The 19734-nt window shown below is 29.1% G+C and overlaps 1 protein-coding gene across 1 annotated transcript in view; it reads right to left on the reverse strand.

The window, feature by feature from the left end:
* Window positions 1-3974: 3974 nt before the first annotated feature.
* LOC107443661 (toll-like receptor 6) overlaps window positions 3975-19734 on the reverse strand; it is a 131778-nt gene continuing 116018 nt past the window's right edge. The window contains exon 4 of the mRNA XM_016057604.3: window positions 3975-9401. Coding sequence (XP_015913090.2) covers window positions 5142-8852 — 3711 coding nt within the window. The 5' untranslated portion in view covers window positions 8853-9401 and the 3' untranslated portion in view covers window positions 3975-5141. The remainder of the gene's footprint in view (window positions 9402-19734) is intronic.

The raw sequence follows: 19734 nt of genomic DNA on the forward strand, positions 1-19734 counted from the left end.
ATTTAATAAGCATAGATATATAATAAATACCAACTTCGGCATTCGGCAACTTGTTATTTGGGCTTTCTGGTGATCGGGACTTTCTGCAGATATATGGGAAACTGACGCGACGGGGCCTTCTGGACCTGGTCTAGGCTTTCCTTCGCCAGGGATATGTATAACAACAACAACACGATTTTGATGTTTTTTCTCCAACCATCGTCACACGTGAATAGACATGCTTTGATAACGTTTTCGTTTAGCTCTTATTTAAATCTAGATTTACGATCGCCAACGGGCATACTTTTTGACTAGAAGACTTCAATTTTTTTTTACTTTTTTATATTCTGAAAAGATATATTAAAGGTGACAGTTACAGAACACCAGATATTCTTAACAATGTGTTCAAAAAATCATTGTTTTCAGCTTCTTGTTAGGTGTGTGGGGAAACCACTATACACATATACACAGTAGTGTGCAGCAAGTTGAATTTAAGTCGAATAACTTGCAGCAGAGCAACAAGTTGAATTTAAGTCGAATAACCTGCAGCAGAGCAGCAAATTGAATTTAAGTCGAATAACCAGCAGCAGAGTAGCAAGTTATGTATTTCCGTCAGTTATCAGTGTTTAAACCCAGACTCAAACCTAATTCTGCAGCCTTACAGGAAAAAGTTTTTAAAAAAATGTTTTATCCAGGCTAATTAGTTTAAACAGCTATTTTAATATTCCTGAACTAATGTTTAATGTAATATAACTGATTCAGCATCTTATTGTTACCGAGATTATTTCAACTATTTTAAACTGCCATAAAAATTGTATTTTTGCACAAATAAAGACAATATTTTGTTTCAAACTGTTTTGATAATAAAAAAACAGATATTTTTTATTTGTTGAGTTTGGTAGATAAAAAACAACGGGAACTGATTTCTTTTATGATTCAATTGTGTTTAAAAAAACAGACTTTAAAGAATTGAAATAGTTGCATTTTTTTGTCATTTAATACATAAAAAAAAGTTTAAAAAAAAACTGATTTTGAAATCAATGATTTGAACTGAAAAGAAAAGAAATACATTGTTAACTTTAAAAAATATTTAAAAAAAACTTAACTGGTTTTAAAGATAAAAGTTATTAATTAATATTGACATGCATATCATTTTATGATTTAAAATTAACTATTGATTTATTATGTTACTCATATTAGGTACAATAAACCTAATCATTTAAATTATAAAAATGCCTGTAATTTTACTATCACGTAAATAGATGTGATTGGTAATAGATGCATTCCACGCAGAACTTCACATCTTTAAGTAAAAATTAATTTTAAACAGTAAATTAAAAAAAAAACTTCCTTATCAAATTAAAGCATTATTGCAGTTTGCCTCTTAAGTACAATATTAATATACTCAGAGTCTGACTTAAGCTTTATAAAACTGGATGAAATGTTTAGCATATTAATTACGCAAAAAACGTGTCGATCTCTAATTCTGATAAAAATCAACTCTCCACTTTATGCTGTAAACTATGAACGATAACAGTTATTCTAAGTTCAAACTTTTATTAACTGGGTTATTCACTTAACTCTTAGTAATTAACGTTTTGTCGAGTAAATGCTTTGATAAAAAACTAAATTTAATTAACCTACTATTTGATGTTAACTTCATAAAATGTTCTAGCTGCCTCTAGAAGTAAATAAATATCGCCTTTAAAATAAAACATTTCAAGCAATACAGAGTTCGTATTATTTTATGTCATAGCAAAATATATATTTTAAATGGATTAGAAAAGCAGAAATAAAATTTTTTTTCTCTTCAGCGAGAAAAAATTCGGAATAAAATTTAAGTAAATTCTTACTTTTTATTTACAAGATCGTCAGCTTCTTCCGTTATTCCAGATTTTCAGAAATGTCCGATTACAATATTAGACTTCGTTTAGAATCATTCAGGATATTTTAATATAATGGTAAAGTTGAACAAGGCTATATACAACAAAAATATTTAATAAGCATAGCAGTACAAAAAATCCAGTAACACAGAATCAGGCATTTGTTTGATTGGTTATTGCAATTACATAAATTTTCAGGCTTGTGTGCTCAAAATAGGCTTATAAGCCTTCGTCAAGTAGAAAAGGACATATAGCACAGTAGTAGAGACAGCACCAGTACCGCCTCCAAGCAGCTTGCTATTCTTTAATGGTACAGCATTCATTTTGTTAGGATTGCGTGATCAATTAATGTTTATAAGCTTTTGTTAAGTTGAGGAACAGATAAAACAATACAGAGAAGTCCAGCACGAGCATACATCAAAGATAGCAGCGAGGTTCGAATCTGCTACCCTCACACTTTGTGCAGACTTTTGCAAATGATACCGCTCGACTATGGAGGGCCTTTATCTTGTTATCTTATATTTGTCTAAGATATCGCTAAGTATTATGCTTGTTTTCTCATTAAAATGTACCGCACAAAGTACATCACAAAGATACTTCAAGGGTTACGGCGGAATTTGAACCTACTACCTCGACGCTATGCTGCGTTTGGTGAAATGATGAGGCCAGTTTGTCAGAGAGTCCATATTACGACGCTGTCCAACTGAAAAACGAAAAGAAGAAACTAGAAAGCATCTAGGGAATCACAGATTCGTATTTTAAATTTTTTGAGCAACTTCTAGTTTTTGAAAAAATAGAGAGCGAAAAGAAAAGTATTGAATCGAACAAGGAAGCTAATGTCCAGGATCAGTAAATGAAAGATTTCAGCTCTTCATGTCTCCACAACCTATAAGATGCTTAATACTTACAAAGATTTAATTAAGGTGCGACCGATTTAATTTTAAATTGAAGTTAAAAAACTAAAATTTGCTTTTATTCTTTGAATTTAAAATTAAAAACATTGCATTGAAACTTTATTTACTTCGCACTAAAGCTGCACAATGGGCTATTGGCGATGGTCTGGGGAACACCCCTGAGAATGAACCAAAGACGTGCTATCTCAATTTTGATCCTCTGCTGAGGGGATGGCTCCCTTGCTTTGGTAACCCGACGACCTGCACGTGAATTCGAGCATTTTACGGTAGAACAGCTTAGCGAGGACCAATACCACCCAATCTCGGTTGATACGCAAACCGATCAAAATGGTCCCCCACCCGCTTACAGACCGCAGCCAGTGATGCTTAACTTCCGTGTTTAACTGGGAACCGTGTTTTTACGATCAGTCTACTGCGGGACCATTAAAACGATTACTTATTATAAGCAATTTAAGAGTATAGCAATTCGGACATGGTGGTCATTTAACACTAAGAGTTCTAAATCATGTGTGTTCCCCGTCTTGTTTATCATTTGTTTATTCGCATACAGATCCAAGTTTGTGTTTTCACGTCAAAGAACGATTAATAAACCCTTGTTAAATAGAACAGATAGTAAAAATCATAGAATCGTAGAAAAAGATACGACGGTATTGAAACCCATTGCTTCCACTTTTCAGAGTGTCTAGCAGACGAACAATACCTATCTCTTTTAAGTTAAAAAATTAATAATATTAAATTTAATTCAAAAAAATGGCGTTGAACTAAACGCTGTATGATTTTCTCTCAAAATCGTAAATTATAAGAGTTTTCTTATACTTCAGCCTTGAAACTTTCTCCTTTGAACCTAGTGTCTCAAGTGGCAATCCAGATCTATAATTATACGGCTATAATGTAATAGAAAACTTGATAATGGATGTAGGAGATTTAAATGAGTAAAATTGTCAAACATAGAAAGTATCACCATAAAAATATGAAAAATATTTTGTTTTCTTGTAAACTTCTTTTTCCTTTATACCCTTTTGTATTAATTAAAACTGTATTTGAAATTTAATCAATTCTTGGTTTACATGTAAAATATTTTGGTGTCAGTGATTTTGCTTATTTTTGACCATTAAAAATTTCTTTTTAATATTTAAATTACTAAAATGTAATGTCTTTATAAAATAGTAAATGACGAGAACTGCTTCAAGTAAAGACATTTTATCTTTAAAATTTTTTATTTATCACCATTGTACGTTAATAATACAAAACATTAATTTTTAGGATACATTTGATTCATTCATTTTCACAAACATGCAACAAATAAAAAATATTAAAAGTTAGTACGAAACCGAATACAGAATAAATTTTTATAAACCAAATAAATGTAAGAGAGAAAAAAAATTATGAAAAAAAGTATATATGTTACAAGAAGTAAAGGCTTAGGATTTTGAAATTATTTTCTAACATAAAGTAAAGAAAAACAGACATTTAAAAAATGTAAGTTTTTTTAGTTAAAAATTTTAATTTTTTATATGAGTGTCGTTTTTTTAACCAAATGAAATTACTGTATGATTCAATTTTAGTTTAATTAATTTGTATATTAAATACATCAAATTCCAAAAGAAAGGAACTTATTTATTACTGAATATAAATACAATTATAATTTAAAATTAAGCAATTACAGTATGACGGAATTCAATTAAAATTTATCTAAACGCAATTTTCATTGCAATTAATGGAAATTGTAGCGGTAAATAAGATTTTTACATATAACTTCTAAAACATTTTATAGTAAATATTGAAAAATGTGGACCCTTAAGATTATCATCATTATTAGACACGTGTCTTTCAAGCAACCTTTAAATGAAAAGTTTGAAACAATATAGCTATAAGCCCAATTCACGAAATTTTAAGAACGTTATTGATTCTCACGTTATAGAAAAAAAAATCACGATTTCCTAGTAGACAATAAAATGTCTCTCATTTTAATGTCTTCCAGAAGACATCTTTGCAAATTACTAAGTACCTATCTGTTTAAGGAAGAGTTTGATGGAAAAGCGTTACTCTTGGAAAAATTGTGGCTTATCACTATATTGCCCCAAGTACTTCATTTTAAATATTTACTTTTATTCTTCTTAAAACTAAAATAACATAAATTCTCAGCTTCATATGATTTTATCAAAATCCAATTCTAATTTGTTCAGTTAATAATTCAAATTCATCATGATTAAAGCACTTACATTTCTTTTATCATTTATACTTATATAATTTACAAATCTTTTTTATTATATATTTAACTGTACATACACACCATTTTAAAAATACACAGCAGATAGATATTTAAGCAAACAACACAATAGTTTGATTTAAAAAAATCTCGCATTCACACAAGTTTAACAGAGTTCGACATTGAAGATCTTCTGAGCGTCGTTGAAAGCTTATTGTCCGAATAATCTGAAAGATGCTTGTGGCTCCTGCCTTCGGGCAGAGAAAACCGGAGTTTTTCCCAAAAGCGCCTATCACCCCAATGTATTATCACTGCAGCTTTGAAACAAGCTCTTACATCACCATCTAACTCTTTGAAGTCTACTTTGTTCAAAAGAATAATGATAATTTTGTGTCGGCGGTTGCACTGACTTTCATGGTGGCATGCCTTTAGCTCAAAGAGACACCATTCACTCTTCAAATACTGTTCAGATATGACTGCGATGCTGCAGGAACTGCATTCAACAGCTTCTGAAATAGTTTCTGCCATGTACCGAGAGGCGGGAAGGTCTCTATACCTTAAGCACAGTCTTTGAGATGGCACACCACATTCCAATTCCGGTGCAACCATTTGCGTAACGAAAGCTTCATCTTTTTTGCAATAGGATACAAATGCGTCAAACAGCTTTTCATTCTCTGCCGGATAATCTCCTTTCTCGAACAGCTTAACACCATATTTGTTGTAGATCCACATTTTCATATTGTTGCGATATTTCCAGGCAAAAAATATCGCAGTTAGCATGAGGACTATCAGCATGGGTACTAAGATCACAATGGACATGTATTCCTCCACAAACTCAGCAGACGTAAAGGGTATTACACTGAAATTGGAACAGGAAGAATTGCTGTATTCAAAAAGAAGCATTGTTGTTGAATTGTTATAAATACAACGCAAACTACCTTGATCCACAACTGCATTGGGGTGTTTGACCATCCAATATTTAAACCGTTCTATAAAAGCACATTCACAGTTCCATTTATTGTGGCCCACTTTTACTTTGGATAGTGCTCGGTTGTATTTCAAGACCCAAATATTAAACTCTGAAATCTGGTTATGGTCCAAATAAAGTACGCGTAAGAACTTCAAATGCTTAAAAGAGTCGTGCTGGATTGATTTCAACCGATTATGGGACAAATAAAGTTCTTGAAGTTTAGTCAAATTTTTAAATTCATGGCCTTCTATCACAGGAATGTGGTTATTTTCTAGATGTAGAACTAACAAGTTTTGAAGTCCATTAAATGTTCTGTTCCTAATTATGTGAATGTTGCTGTTGTTGAGATGAAGAACCCGTAAGTTTTTGCGCCCGATAAAAGAATGACTTCCAATATGGCTCATATCATTGCCGTCAAGATAAAGATCTGTCACGTCCATGGGAACTCTATTTGGTACATGAGAATATCCTCTAAGATTACAGTCCACCATGTTAGTGTTCCAAGTTTGATCAGAGTAGCATGTACAATTTTCTGGACACACCATTTCACAATCGCAAGCATCGAATTCACAGCAATGACAGAGAGCGAAACAATGAATGCGGTATTTGCATAAAAAATCTGAGGGTTTAGTCACTGACATCGGCAATACTGCATTCTGCCGAGGCAACGTTACATTGCACATGACATCGCCAAGATCTGTTATCATAGGATACTGGCGCGTTTCGTCTTTACTTTCCATGCGCAGGAGCCATTCCATTGTACAATCACAAGTTAATGTATTGTTTGAAAGTAGAAACTCAGGCAAGGGATTGTTCATTGGTATACTTTTAAGCCGGAATGCATTGATATCAAGATGGCTAATTGCATTTCCTGTAAGATCAACAAATGAGAGATTGGTTTTTGCAGTAAAAGTGAATGGTCCAATTACTGTTATTCTATTCCATCGAAACGACACGATTTCTATACTGTTTGGAAGGGAAGCTGTTGTTAACTCTCTGATAATATTGTACGAAGCATCTAAATTCCTTAAATGCATAAGTTGTTCCAATTCGAAGTAATTTCCCAATCCATCCACTTCATTTTGATGTATATCCAAAATCTTAAGATCTGTTGGTACAAGTGCATAATCAAACCATGTTATATTATTTCGGGATGCATTCAGAGTATGAAGGTACCGTAAGTTCATGAAAAGTCCATTTATATCGGTCAAATGATTGTCGTTAAATTTAGCAACTCTTAACTCGGGGACATCGTCAAACAAGCTGTGTCCCAAAGACATTATTTTATTGTTAGAAAAGTCAAGAGTCTTCAGTGACGAGAGATCTTGAAAGCAGCCTTTCGTCAAGTTGCCGATTTGATTTTTCGCCATGTGCAAGCTGACAATTTTTTTCAAGCCCTGAAATGTTGCATTGCTGATGTTATAAATTTTGTTGTGAGTTAAGTCGAGGTGCCTTAAAAGTGTTAAATCATTTATGGATTTCGGAAAATCAACTAATTTGTTAGATCTGAGTTTTAAGTTTTGGACTGACTTGCAATGAGAAAATGCCAGTGGGTGTATGCCTGTTATATCATTATTACTCAAAGACAGATAATTTAAAGACTCCAATCCCTTAAAAGTGTTCGCATTAACATACTTTAGTTTATTTCCTAAAAGAGTCAACGTGTGAAGATTTCTCAGGGATGCAAAGGAATTATCACTAATATTATGAATTGCATTGTAGCTTAGATAAAGTATTTGGAGGCTTCTTATCAAATGGAAATTCGTCTCCGTAATAACTTGAAACCTGTTATGATTCAAATCCAGGACAAACAAACGACTTAAATCCGCTAAAGTTTCAGATGAAATTACGTTTTCTAGGGAATTATAACTCAAATTTAATCCCACCAGCTGCCTTAAGCCTTGAAACGCTCGAGGCGTTAACGAACTGAGAGAATTATTCTGAAGATAAAGCTCCAAAATGTCGGTTGACTGCTGAAATATTTGTTCCGGTAGATGACTGATTCGGTTATTGGACAAATCTAAACTCTGCAGTCTGCTAAGGCCACTGAACGCATAGGGATAGAGTTCAGACAGCTGATTGTTGTTTAAATAAAGGACCTTTAATGACACTAGGGAGGAAAATATCCCATCAGGAATGCTTTTTAATATATTGTAAGATAAGTCTAAAATGATAAGATCAGATAAACATTTCGTAGTCTCTATTGATCCTAAGCCTATATTTCTGGCATCGTCTAATTCGCTATTGGTAAGGTTCAAAATATTTAGATTTTCTAAGTTGCAAAATAAGTTTGCTGGCAAAACGACGAGATTATTATGATCAAGTTGCAATTTATATAGTTTCTGTAGTCCTGCGAAAGTGTCTCCTCTAAAAGTAAGTGGTTTGGAATTAGTTTTATTTAAGTGTATTGTTAAATTGGCTAGATTCGTTAAGCCCCAGAAAGTGGCTTCTGGAAAATTCGGAATGCTGCAACCTTCAATGGATAATGACTTCACATTACTTAACTTGCTAAATGTACCATTTGATACCGAATGATCTTTATTGTTACCATCACAAAATATGTTGATGAAGCTAGGCGGGTCGGAATCAGTTTCTCCAATTTTACTTATACTTTGCCAACTCCTGACTCTGCAGGTCATGGTGGATTCTTCATCTATATTTGTTAAGTCGCATTCTTTAGCAAAAACTTGTGCGCTGGTTAGATTGCACAAAATGCACAATAAGCAAAACACAAAATGTGTCGTTTTTATTTTACTTCCAATGGAAGCAACGTGAGGTAAGATCACTCTATCAAAAAACGTAAGGCACATTAACTGAGAGTTCGCAAAAGCATTTTTTAGTGAATGTTCATTGCTGCGAGTACCATGAAAATCTCTACATTTACAGTAGACTTTCATAGTCTTTAATCAAGAACTATCCCTTTCTAGTATACAAGCAATAATTACGTGTGCGTCATCTTATATGCAAGACTTGTATTAGTATTGAAAGTTAAAGTAAAATTTCTTCCTTCATTTCGATTGTAGCATTCAAATGTTTTCATTTTCATTTTGAGTGTAATTCTGTTGAATATTGAATTATTTAAAATAATTTCAACATATTCATTGAAGATATTCTGAATAAAAACAGCTGAAAATATTCATCACGCACCATTGCGAGTTTAGTATTCATCTTTCCATCTTAAATCCATACATATATTTTTTTCTTTAAAAAAATACCCAAGTATTCTTGATTGGTTTAGGAATAGTAGTATTTGGAGTTAGCATTTTCTTATAGCTTTTTGAAGCAATTTCGTGAGTCATGTGATTTTGTTTCATTTCCCGGAGCAAGAAAAATGTCGATATAGGTAGTCTTTTTTTTCCTTCTATTTTTACCACTTCTTTTCTTTTTCCAGAGAAATCGATTCAAATAACATACTTGTAAAGAAATCACGAACTTTTCAATTCCATCTGAAAAAAGGAAGAAAAAAAGGAATTAGCCAGATAAAACTTGTTATATGTTAATTTAACAAAACTCGAAGTAATTTAAGTCAAAACTTTTAGCTGTTCAAAATATGATTGCTTTGAAAATTAGAATTTTTTTCCTTCTGTAAAGTAAATTATAGAATAGTTCAAGTAGGCAAAAATAGAAAAAAGTAATGACTTTCAGTAAATTAAATTTTCTTCCAAAATTAAAGAGAAGATTTTAAAGAAAGATGAGCGTATTTTTATCACCTTAGCAGCTAAGTGAATATTCTTAAAAAAATTAAACAAAAATGATTGAGTTTTACCGAATATTTCAAACAATGCTTCGGTGAAAGAAATCTAATTAACTAACTTATTTTAAGAATCTAAATTCATCTTTTCGTTTAAAACATGAAAAATATTCTTTCTTTTTTTGCTTTGAAAATTTTGTAATGAAATTTACATATAATTTATCATGAAAATTAAATCTCTAAAACTTGCAAAATTATTAAATAAATGTCAAATGCTATCTTTTGCATTGTTATCATGATGATTTCAACAACTAATTTTACAAATTTTGGTTTTAATATTTAAAAATATATAGAATATGGAATATATTCAAAAAAGTTCCTGGTGGAGAAAATCTAAACAACTTAACTAACTAACTAATTTAAACATAATTTCTCGTTTCTGTATAAAACAGAAAATGTGTTTTGTTTCTCAAATTTATACAGATAAATTATTATACTTTTGGTTTTTGAAGCGAAAATTAACTTATTTCTTTGAGTAAGATTTTGACTTAACATGGTGACAAAATAGTATTGACTTGGAAAGCAAAATAATTCCATATTTATATTTTTATAATATAATAAGTTCTTCCTTTCTGTAAAAAAAGATAAAAAATAAATTTTATAAAACTTTCACGTTTTTCAGAATGAAAATTAAGTTATTTATTTAAGAAACGTGAAATGTATTGAATAATAAGAAAAATAGTAGATAATAGAATAGCGTAAATAGGGTTACCGCTAAGGTAATATTGTCAAAGTGAAGTATTATTGATTATTCACTGAATTTTACCAAGGAAATCAAGCATTGTTTAGGTGAAAAAAAAATTATATATCTCACTTGAAGAATCTAAATTTGTATTCTTTTTCGAGCATAAATCTTAGAAAAATTAACTTATCATCTAGTTCGGATTAACGATAAGAATATTTTTTGTATCAGAAGCAGTAAAAATTGTAATTTTTTGTTGTAAATTTATAAAAATACAAGATATATACAAATAAATAAATTTAAGGCAATTCCGTCTTTTCTGGGTAGTATTTTGAACTAGTCCAAAGTTTCAAGTTCACAAAATAAAGCAAAAAGGGAGAAGAGGTAACAAAAAAAATTATATTAGAGTGAAGATATTTAAGTTTACACCTAGAAAGCGCTAGAAAGAGCAGTTCAAATTCTATTAATGTCAACGCTAAAAGCATCTACACTATACTAAAAATTGAAGTTTCTGTTTCAGAATGAAAGATGTCACCACGGGCAGGTGCACAAAATATTTTTCTTCTTTCGAAATATGCAATTTAGTATGTTCTTTTAATCGTGTTTCATAGATTGTAAAAAAATTATAAAGTTTTGAGTGTAACATTACTGAAAAAAATTATTTTAAACTATACCTACAAATAGAAAATAATAAAACGAAATTCATTGTATATTTTACTTTTATAAATGCCTAGATTGTATTTAATAAGTTTTATATGATCATGTTATACAATACCAGTATTCATTCATAAAAAACGAATCATTTAATGTCTTTCTTGGAGCTAAATAATTAATACTTATGACTTACATTATTCATAAAACGAAACACAAAGCTAATAAAGCACAAATGAAAGTACATAAATGGAGATAATACAGTTTCAGTTCAATTTTTTATTTTATTTTATGACCGCCGTTGAACAGTCGACCCTTCAGTTCAATTAACAATAACATTCCTTAGTGTCTAAATGTTGAATAAAAGTGTAAACTTTCTTCTTTACCACTTCTCTACCTTCATTTGACGTTCAGCTCAGTGGAAGGTTCTTGTTTATAAAACTGAAACTGTACATTATCCAACTGTCCATTTATGTGCTTTCATTTGTGCTTTAGTCAAGTCTTTTAATTTGTTTTTGCTTTAGTCTACATAGCACAACGTATACTCTACCCTGTGTTGGTTACATTATGCATATTAATAATTCTGTAAATTATTCATTATTTTTATAATTTTTAAAATTCCTATTATTAAATATTAAATATAAATTCTTTTTTTTTCGTAATTATTTGTTCTTTATGTATTACAGTATTGACGAACCGAATCAGTGTGTGGCATTTGTATTCAGCATCTTTCAAAACTTGAAGGTAAATGGCTATATAATGATAAGTGACTTTTTCAAATGGTCCCGAAGAAGTTTTTCTGAGAATCTTTTCCAAGAAACACACCACGATTTCTATGTAGGCAATGTATATCTTTTTGCATTGAGCTGCAAAATGGAAATTCAGGACACCTCTTAAGTACTTATTTTGAAACAATACAGAGGACCAGTTTGATGTAAAAATGATATTTTTGGAAAAATAATGTTGATATATATCTCCAAGTGCTTTAATGTTTTAATTACTATTGATCTCAGACATAAAAATATCGCTACCTATTTTTATGTTTTAATTAAATAAGCTTCCAATGCGTTGCAAACCATTAGTTTTCGATTGAATACATATAAGGGTGTATTTCTTATATTTTGCAATACATAATTTGCTGAATGTTAAAATATATNATATATATATATATATCGTTCAAGGAAGTAAGATAAAAAATTGTGAGGCCTACATCTAAAGTAAAATGCTTTAGAATATATTCCGAAAATAAAAATGCAAGATTAAAAAAAAAAGATATTAAAAGGAATTGCATCAAATATTTTTTTTTCTAGAAGAACTCTAAGTAATAAGTTCAGATCCGTAAACATTACTTTACTAATAATGCATGGATAAGCAAAATAACTTTCTTTTAGATAATGTTCGCCAAGAAAACGTGAGTAAAAAGTAAATGATTCAAAAGAATAAAAATGTTTTGCTGCGAACAATCTAAACAAAAACGAGAACCATCAACTTAATCGGTGTGGTAAATTTTTCATCACCTATTCAGAAAGATGAAAAAGTGCACTTTTCCCTTTTAATAGCACTTTGGAAAGTTCTCTATGTTGTGGTTATGTCAGTTATGGAGTTTGTCATACTTTTTTTTTATTGCTCTTTTCTTTTCCTCCAGCACTCATGTCATCTTTGCTAATTCGAAATCAGCGGAAACAATAATGAAATTAGGGACCATCCAGAAAAAAACTAAAACTCGTTAAAAGAGATTGCTCTTACATTAATTGCCAATTAATACCACAATTTCCGCATCCATAATTAAATAACATGACTATCACGCAAGGAGAGGTAGTTAGTTGCTGTTGCATTTTGGGTAAAACAAGATACGGAGCATTTTAAAGCTTGTGAAAAAAAGTCTCTAGAACTTCCGAATAATTCTTTGAACGATGCAGTAAATATTTGCATATTAATTCGATTTCAGCGCAATGTGTCTTTAGCAGTAATTTCATATTAATGCACTATGCATCTACAAGGAGTTTTTGAGATAAATAATGCAGCTTTTTTTTCGTAATGAATTAGGCAGTTTTTCAGATACTAAATTATCTTCTAGAAAATGCTATGAGTTTGAGGATACATTTTACGAAATATAATGCACTTAAATCCTTGTCTGAATTTTTGCATATTTATTGGTTACAATTAAAAGTAACTTAATTTAAATGATTTTGAGTTTACTGAAAAAAAATACATTCAATTTGTTTTAATTTTTTTTTCGTAAACGTATTTAATAAATTATGTTTAAAGGACAGATTCTATACTCTTTTTCATAAATTAGTTAAATATTGATTTATATATTGAGAAAAATATGCCAGTAAAATTATCGCTCTGTTTGGTAATAGCATTTATTTTAAGAAAAAAAGCATATTTCTGGCCATAAAAACCAAAATCTATATGATTGGTATTTAAACCATTTTATACTTTCTTTACACTTTCTGATACTTTTTCCATTCACATGGTAATGGTTTACTGGAATTTCTGGTTTTCCAAATTACAGTCCTTATTACCACACATTTAGTAAAAAATGCTAACATGACAAGTAAATTTAGCTGAATAAATGGTTTTTGTGTTAAAATTTAGAGTATCAAGATAAAATTACCACATTGCAAAGCATTTTCCAAATTTTATTGTATATTTTAAAACCTTATATTATTATTAATAAAGCAAAATCATTACCACATCTGTTCAGCAAAATCTACCCATCTTTTTGGTTTTTCCATAAAGCTAAAAACACCATAAATTTTGACATATTTTGATAATTTTGATCATACTTTTTTTCTCATTGCAGAATTTACTCCTTCCCACCTATTTTCTTTGTTTATTGTACGAAATTTACCAATTTACCATTTAAATATATGAAGGCTATTAATCGATCTATAGCTGTTTAATGCTATTCCTTTACCTGAAAAATGCCTCAAAAAATGATTGCCACTTGCAAAATTTAATGCATTAAAATAACTGTCTCAAAACGTATGTGTTTACGGGAACTATTTTGCATATTTGGTGTCTGAAAATAAATGTTTTTTAGTATACACGATGTCATTGCTAATAATTTATATATTGAGATATTTAAAATGGTTAAAATATTTTCCCGTGCACGGTATTCGATAATTTGTTTTAACTGACTGATTCTATGTGTTTTTATTAAAAAATCTGTTAAATATTGACTTACAACATATGGCTCAGTGGACATTAAAGTACTCTCTCTTCCTATTATGTTGTGCGAATGTAATTTATCCTTTAAACTTATGAAGACGAATTTGAGATTTTATCATATCTTGCGTTTGTGATTCATGAGCAGTATCAAAATTTGACATTATTAATGAAGTTTAAGTGCCTTTGTAAAAGGAAGTTTAATCTAGAAAGAATATGTTAAATAATTCTGATCCTCTGAATAATTTCCCAGAGTAAAATTTAAGATTCACTAAACGACTAGGAAAACAAAGTGCTTTCGGTTTAAGCAATTTTTTTAACAAAGTAATTTAAATTTCCCTTCGGATAATTACCATTTGATAGGCTTAAAGAAACACATACTCGGTTAACTTCTGTCACAAGTTCTATTTCTAATTAATATATGAAAGACTGCCTAGATAAATAAGTAAAGTTTCTACCATTTTCTTTACATTTTCTGTGTTTTCGAAAGAGGACTAAAATTCAAGGTTAAATCTATAATTTGTGGGTAAAATAATGCCATATGTCATATATTTATAAATTTATATGTGATTAAATCATACAGGTCATGCATGTAATACATTATCATACATGTGTGTGTGGGATTAATTTAATATAACTAAATTAAAAATTAAACTATTAAACTATCGAATATAAAATATTTAATTTTATCGGGATTTAAGGATTTATGTTACTCATGGTATGCCTTGAACCAAAACCTATCTAATATCTTTATATATTCAGATAGATTATAGAAATAGATGATATATTAAACATTAAATTAGTGCTCCAGTTATCAAAATTTTACACAGTGTTTAAATTTCATATAAAGTTATGATATATTCACATATCATGCAGCTAGATTGAGATATTTGTAATAAATTAATGCAACTATAATAAAATAATTTAGTGAATTCATTTTCATTTGCATAGCAGAGTAGGCGTAACACAGGATAAACATAAAATCAAATTTCATTGGATTTATAATATATTTATTCATCTTATTAAATTTTTACTAAAGATAGGGTAATAACTAGATATTTATAACTAATTTATATACTTTCTATAAAATAACTCTAATTTAATTTAATGTATAATTTTTATCTGGATGAAAAGTTTTGTTTTTGCTTCTCAACATCACACTAGAATCTTATTTTATCCACCATAATCATAGACATTAATATAGCCCGAGGAGGCTAAATTCAAAAATTTTAATTGTTTATATTCACTGTATAATTGATTCCTAACTTTGTTTTGCAACTTTCGTCTCTTCGTTTTTTCATCACATATTTCGTAAAATATCAGATACAAAGCTACCGTATGGCGAAATGGGATACGTAGCTAAAACCAAGAGTGAAAATATTGCAATATGCAGTTGTTAGCAATTTAATGTTAATATAAATGATATAAAATAATACGGTCATGCTATTTTTTATGAATAAAAAAATTTATGTAACTTAGGGTATGCGCATAATCAAATATCGAATTTATACTGTCATTATATAATTATATTTGATATATTATATAATTATTAAATTATTTATCTTATATAAAATAATTTAAATTGGATGAATATACAGTCGAATCTTCTGTGAAGCAAGCATTTTGGATCAATCATTACACTAGTACTGAAATACCTTATCTGCCATAATCATCGACACTAGTATGACAGGAGGAGGCTATATTCAAGAATGATGATATTTAATAAACTGATAAGGACTTTCGANGAATGAGATATTCGTAATAAATTAATGCAACTATAATAAAATAATTTAGTGAATTCATTTTAATTTGCATAGCAGAGTAGGCGTAACACAGGATAAACATAAAATCAAAATTCATTGGATTTATAATATAATTATTTATCTTATTAAATTTTTAACTAATGATGTGGTAATAAATATATAACTAGATATTTATAACTAATTTATATACTTTCCTGCAAAATAACTCTAATTTAATTGAATGTATAATTTTTATCTGGATGGAAAGGTTTGTTTTTGGTTCTCAACATCACACTAGAATCTTATTTCATCTACCATAATCATAGACATTAATATAGCCTGAGGAGGCTAAATTCAAAAATTTTAATTGCTTATATTTACTATACAATCGATTCCTAACTTTATTTTGCAACTTTCGTTTCTTCGTTTTTTCGACACATATTTCGTAAAATATCAATACAAAACTACCGAATGGCGAAATGGGATACGTAGCTAAAATCAAGAGTGAAAAAATTGCAACATGCAGTTGTTAGCAATTTAATGCTAATATAAATGACATAAAATAATACAGTCATGCTATTTTTTCTGAATAAAAAATTATATGTAACTTAGGGTACGCGCATAATCAAATATGGAATTTATATCGTCATTATATAATTATATAATTACTAAATTATTTATCTTATATAAAATAATTTAAATTTAGATGAATATGAAGTCGAAGCAAGTATTTTGGTATTTTATTCTTCTTGGTATTTTATTCTTCTGTGAAGCAAGTATTTTGCATCAATCATTACACTAGTACTGAAATACTTTATCTGCCATAATCATCGACGCTAGTATGACAGGAGGAGGCTATATTCAAGAATGATGATATTTAATAAAAATGATAAGGACTTTCGAAAAAAAAGCAACATGGGTCTAAAAAGGATTTTAATAGTCTACAGATACTAAATAATCGATTTCTAGCTGCTAGAAGAAGCTAGGTAAAAGAAAACTTTTCTTTTCCTTTTTTTTCTTTCTTTTTTTTAACTTTTTTTCTCACTTCGCATACTCGCCATTTCTTTTCTATTTACTGAACTGCTGTAAGGCAAAATGTGATACTCAAGAGTTGAGGAAGTACAATATGCTGTTGTTAACGACAAAATATTAATATAATTGCCAAAAAATAACTTATTAAGTCATTTCATTTTTTCTAGATGTAAAGTCACATATAACATAGGGCATGCGTCTAATCAAATAAGGAATTTATATTTCTGTCATTATATAATTACCTTAAATGAAATATTTTATGATTACTAATTTTTATAATTTCCAAAAAATGATTCTAGTTTAACTTAATGTACACGTACTAAATAATCGATTCCTAGCTTTTCTTGCAGTTATTTTTCTTTTTTCTTCTTTTTTATTTTTCATTTCGCATACTCGCCTTTTCTTTTTTAGGTACAGAACTGCTATAAGGCAAAATGTAATACGTACCTAAATTCAAGAGTGAAAAAAGTACAATTTGCTGTTGTTATCGACTAAATATTAATATAATTGCCATAAAATAACTTATTAAGTCATTTCATTTTTTCTAGCTATAAAATCGCATATGACGTAGGGTATGCGACTAATCAAAAAACGAATTTTTCATTATATAATTACTCATTATATAATACATTACTCATTATACAATTCATTATATAATACAGAATTCATTATATAATGAATTCTGAATATAATTACCTTAAATGAAATATTTTATGATTACTAATTTATATAATTTCCAAAAAATGATTCTAGTTTAACTGAATATATAATCAAATCTTATTTGGTTAGAGCATTTATTTTACTTGCCAGCATTACACTAGTACTGAAATATTTTATCTGCCATAATCATCGACACTAGTATGGCAGGAGGAAGCTAAATTCAAGACTGATGATATTTAATAAAACTGATAAGGACTTCCGAAAAAAGGTAACACGGGTCTAAAAAAAGATTTTAATAGTCTACAGATACTATATAATCGATTCCTAGCTTTCTCTTGCAGCTATTTTTTTTCTCTTTTTCTTCTTTTTTTTTCATCCTCGCTACTTCTTTTATAAAATATCAGATACAGAACTGCTGTAAGGCAAAATGAGATACGTACCTAAAACCAAGTGGGGAAAAAAAGTGCAATACGCTGTTGTTAGTGACTTTAAGTCATTAAAAAGCCTGAAGCAGAGTATAACGTATTTTTTTTATCTTTTACTTCTTTCATTGTTTCGTATATCATGCGATAAAGTATTTTCTTTCTTTTTATATCTGTGAGAAAATGCATCGGCGTTGTTTGGCAAATTTTCAAAGTTTTGAAGCGCCGTAAGTCACACTTTATTTTCAGAAAACTGATCCTCTTAAAATTCATCAGATAAGATGTATGACTTTTTTTTTTATTTTATTTATTCAAAACAACAAAATTTGTTTTCGTATAAAATTCGACGTCAAAGTTAAAATAAATTTGCTTGACATGTTGTAACGGAAAGCCTTAATTAAACATTCGTAGTTTGTGGTGAATTTAATGCACAGCTAATTAGGATATTTTTATTTAATATTAACTTACGTTCGATAAATTGTTCTACAAGCATAATGCATATTAATTAAAAAAAGGTTTCATTTGAAGATTTTGACTTTCGTTTAAAGTTACACTCATTTTACCATCGTTAAAATTTTATTATTTTTACTTCCTGTAAGGCTAATTGTGTTAGAGAATGAAGAACTTGAAAACAGAAAAGATTGAATCCATAATAAAAAGGCAAAACTAACTAAGTGGAAGGTTTACGTCTATCAAAAAAAAAGTGAAATAATGATTGCAGAAGAAGGAATTTTTATGACCATTATTTCTGAGAAATTTTACATATACATCTCTGCTTTTTGCTGATAGTAATGTTTAAATACGTTAGTTTCTAATTGTTATTTCATAGATCTTTTGAAATATCAATCGTGGCAGAAGAACATTTCATCATTGAATCAAAAGTTATTCAGCGTATTTCGACTTTTATTGGTTGATTATGACACAAATAAGCAAATCGGTATTCGAAACATCGTGTAAGTGTCGAAATGGAAACGAAAATAAGTGCTGATTATCAAAACCATGGTGATAATTTTGATTATCTTTCTTTTCTTTTCTAAATTATTTTAAAATTTCAATGTTTTTTTTTTCTTGAAATGCATTTGTAACCTAAATATTTCGAACTTTTGGCTCATTGCCATATGATTTAACTTTATTAAAATTTCTAATAATTTTTGGCGATTTAAAAAACATTTACGTTTTTACAACTCTTACAGTTGTGATCAGTAACGCTTTGTCCTGTGTTATATAAATTAATGAATAAACAATTAAAATCTCTTTTTGTTAAACCATGAAAGAATAAAGAAAACTTAAAACTATTATCTTTTTTTTAAAGTTAACTTTAGCTTCTTCTAATTAGAGAAGATCAGGATAGAAGTTAATGTAATTAAAATAGGAATTTAAAAATCTACTAAGGCATATTTATTTATGTATACACTAATTCTAAGCATTCTTTAGTTGCGTTTAAAAACAAGTGAAATTGAAAATTTGCATTCAAATTGCAAATGCGATGTTGATCTAATTAAGAAATCTCAAGCTGTAAAATGTAATTTAATTAGGACTTATTAGCTTAACTATCCGGCATCAAATTTAAAGAAAGTCTTATGATAAATACTCTTTTTTTTTAACTGAAATCATTTAACTGAAAATTTCGAACTTAAAAAACTCAGGTGGTACTTTTTATTCATA

This window comes from Parasteatoda tepidariorum, chromosome 3 (assembly GCF_043381705.1).
Source record: "Parasteatoda tepidariorum isolate YZ-2023 chromosome 3, CAS_Ptep_4.0, whole genome shotgun sequence".
In the NCBI taxonomy this organism is placed as follows: domain Eukaryota; kingdom Metazoa; phylum Arthropoda; class Arachnida; order Araneae; family Theridiidae; genus Parasteatoda; species Parasteatoda tepidariorum.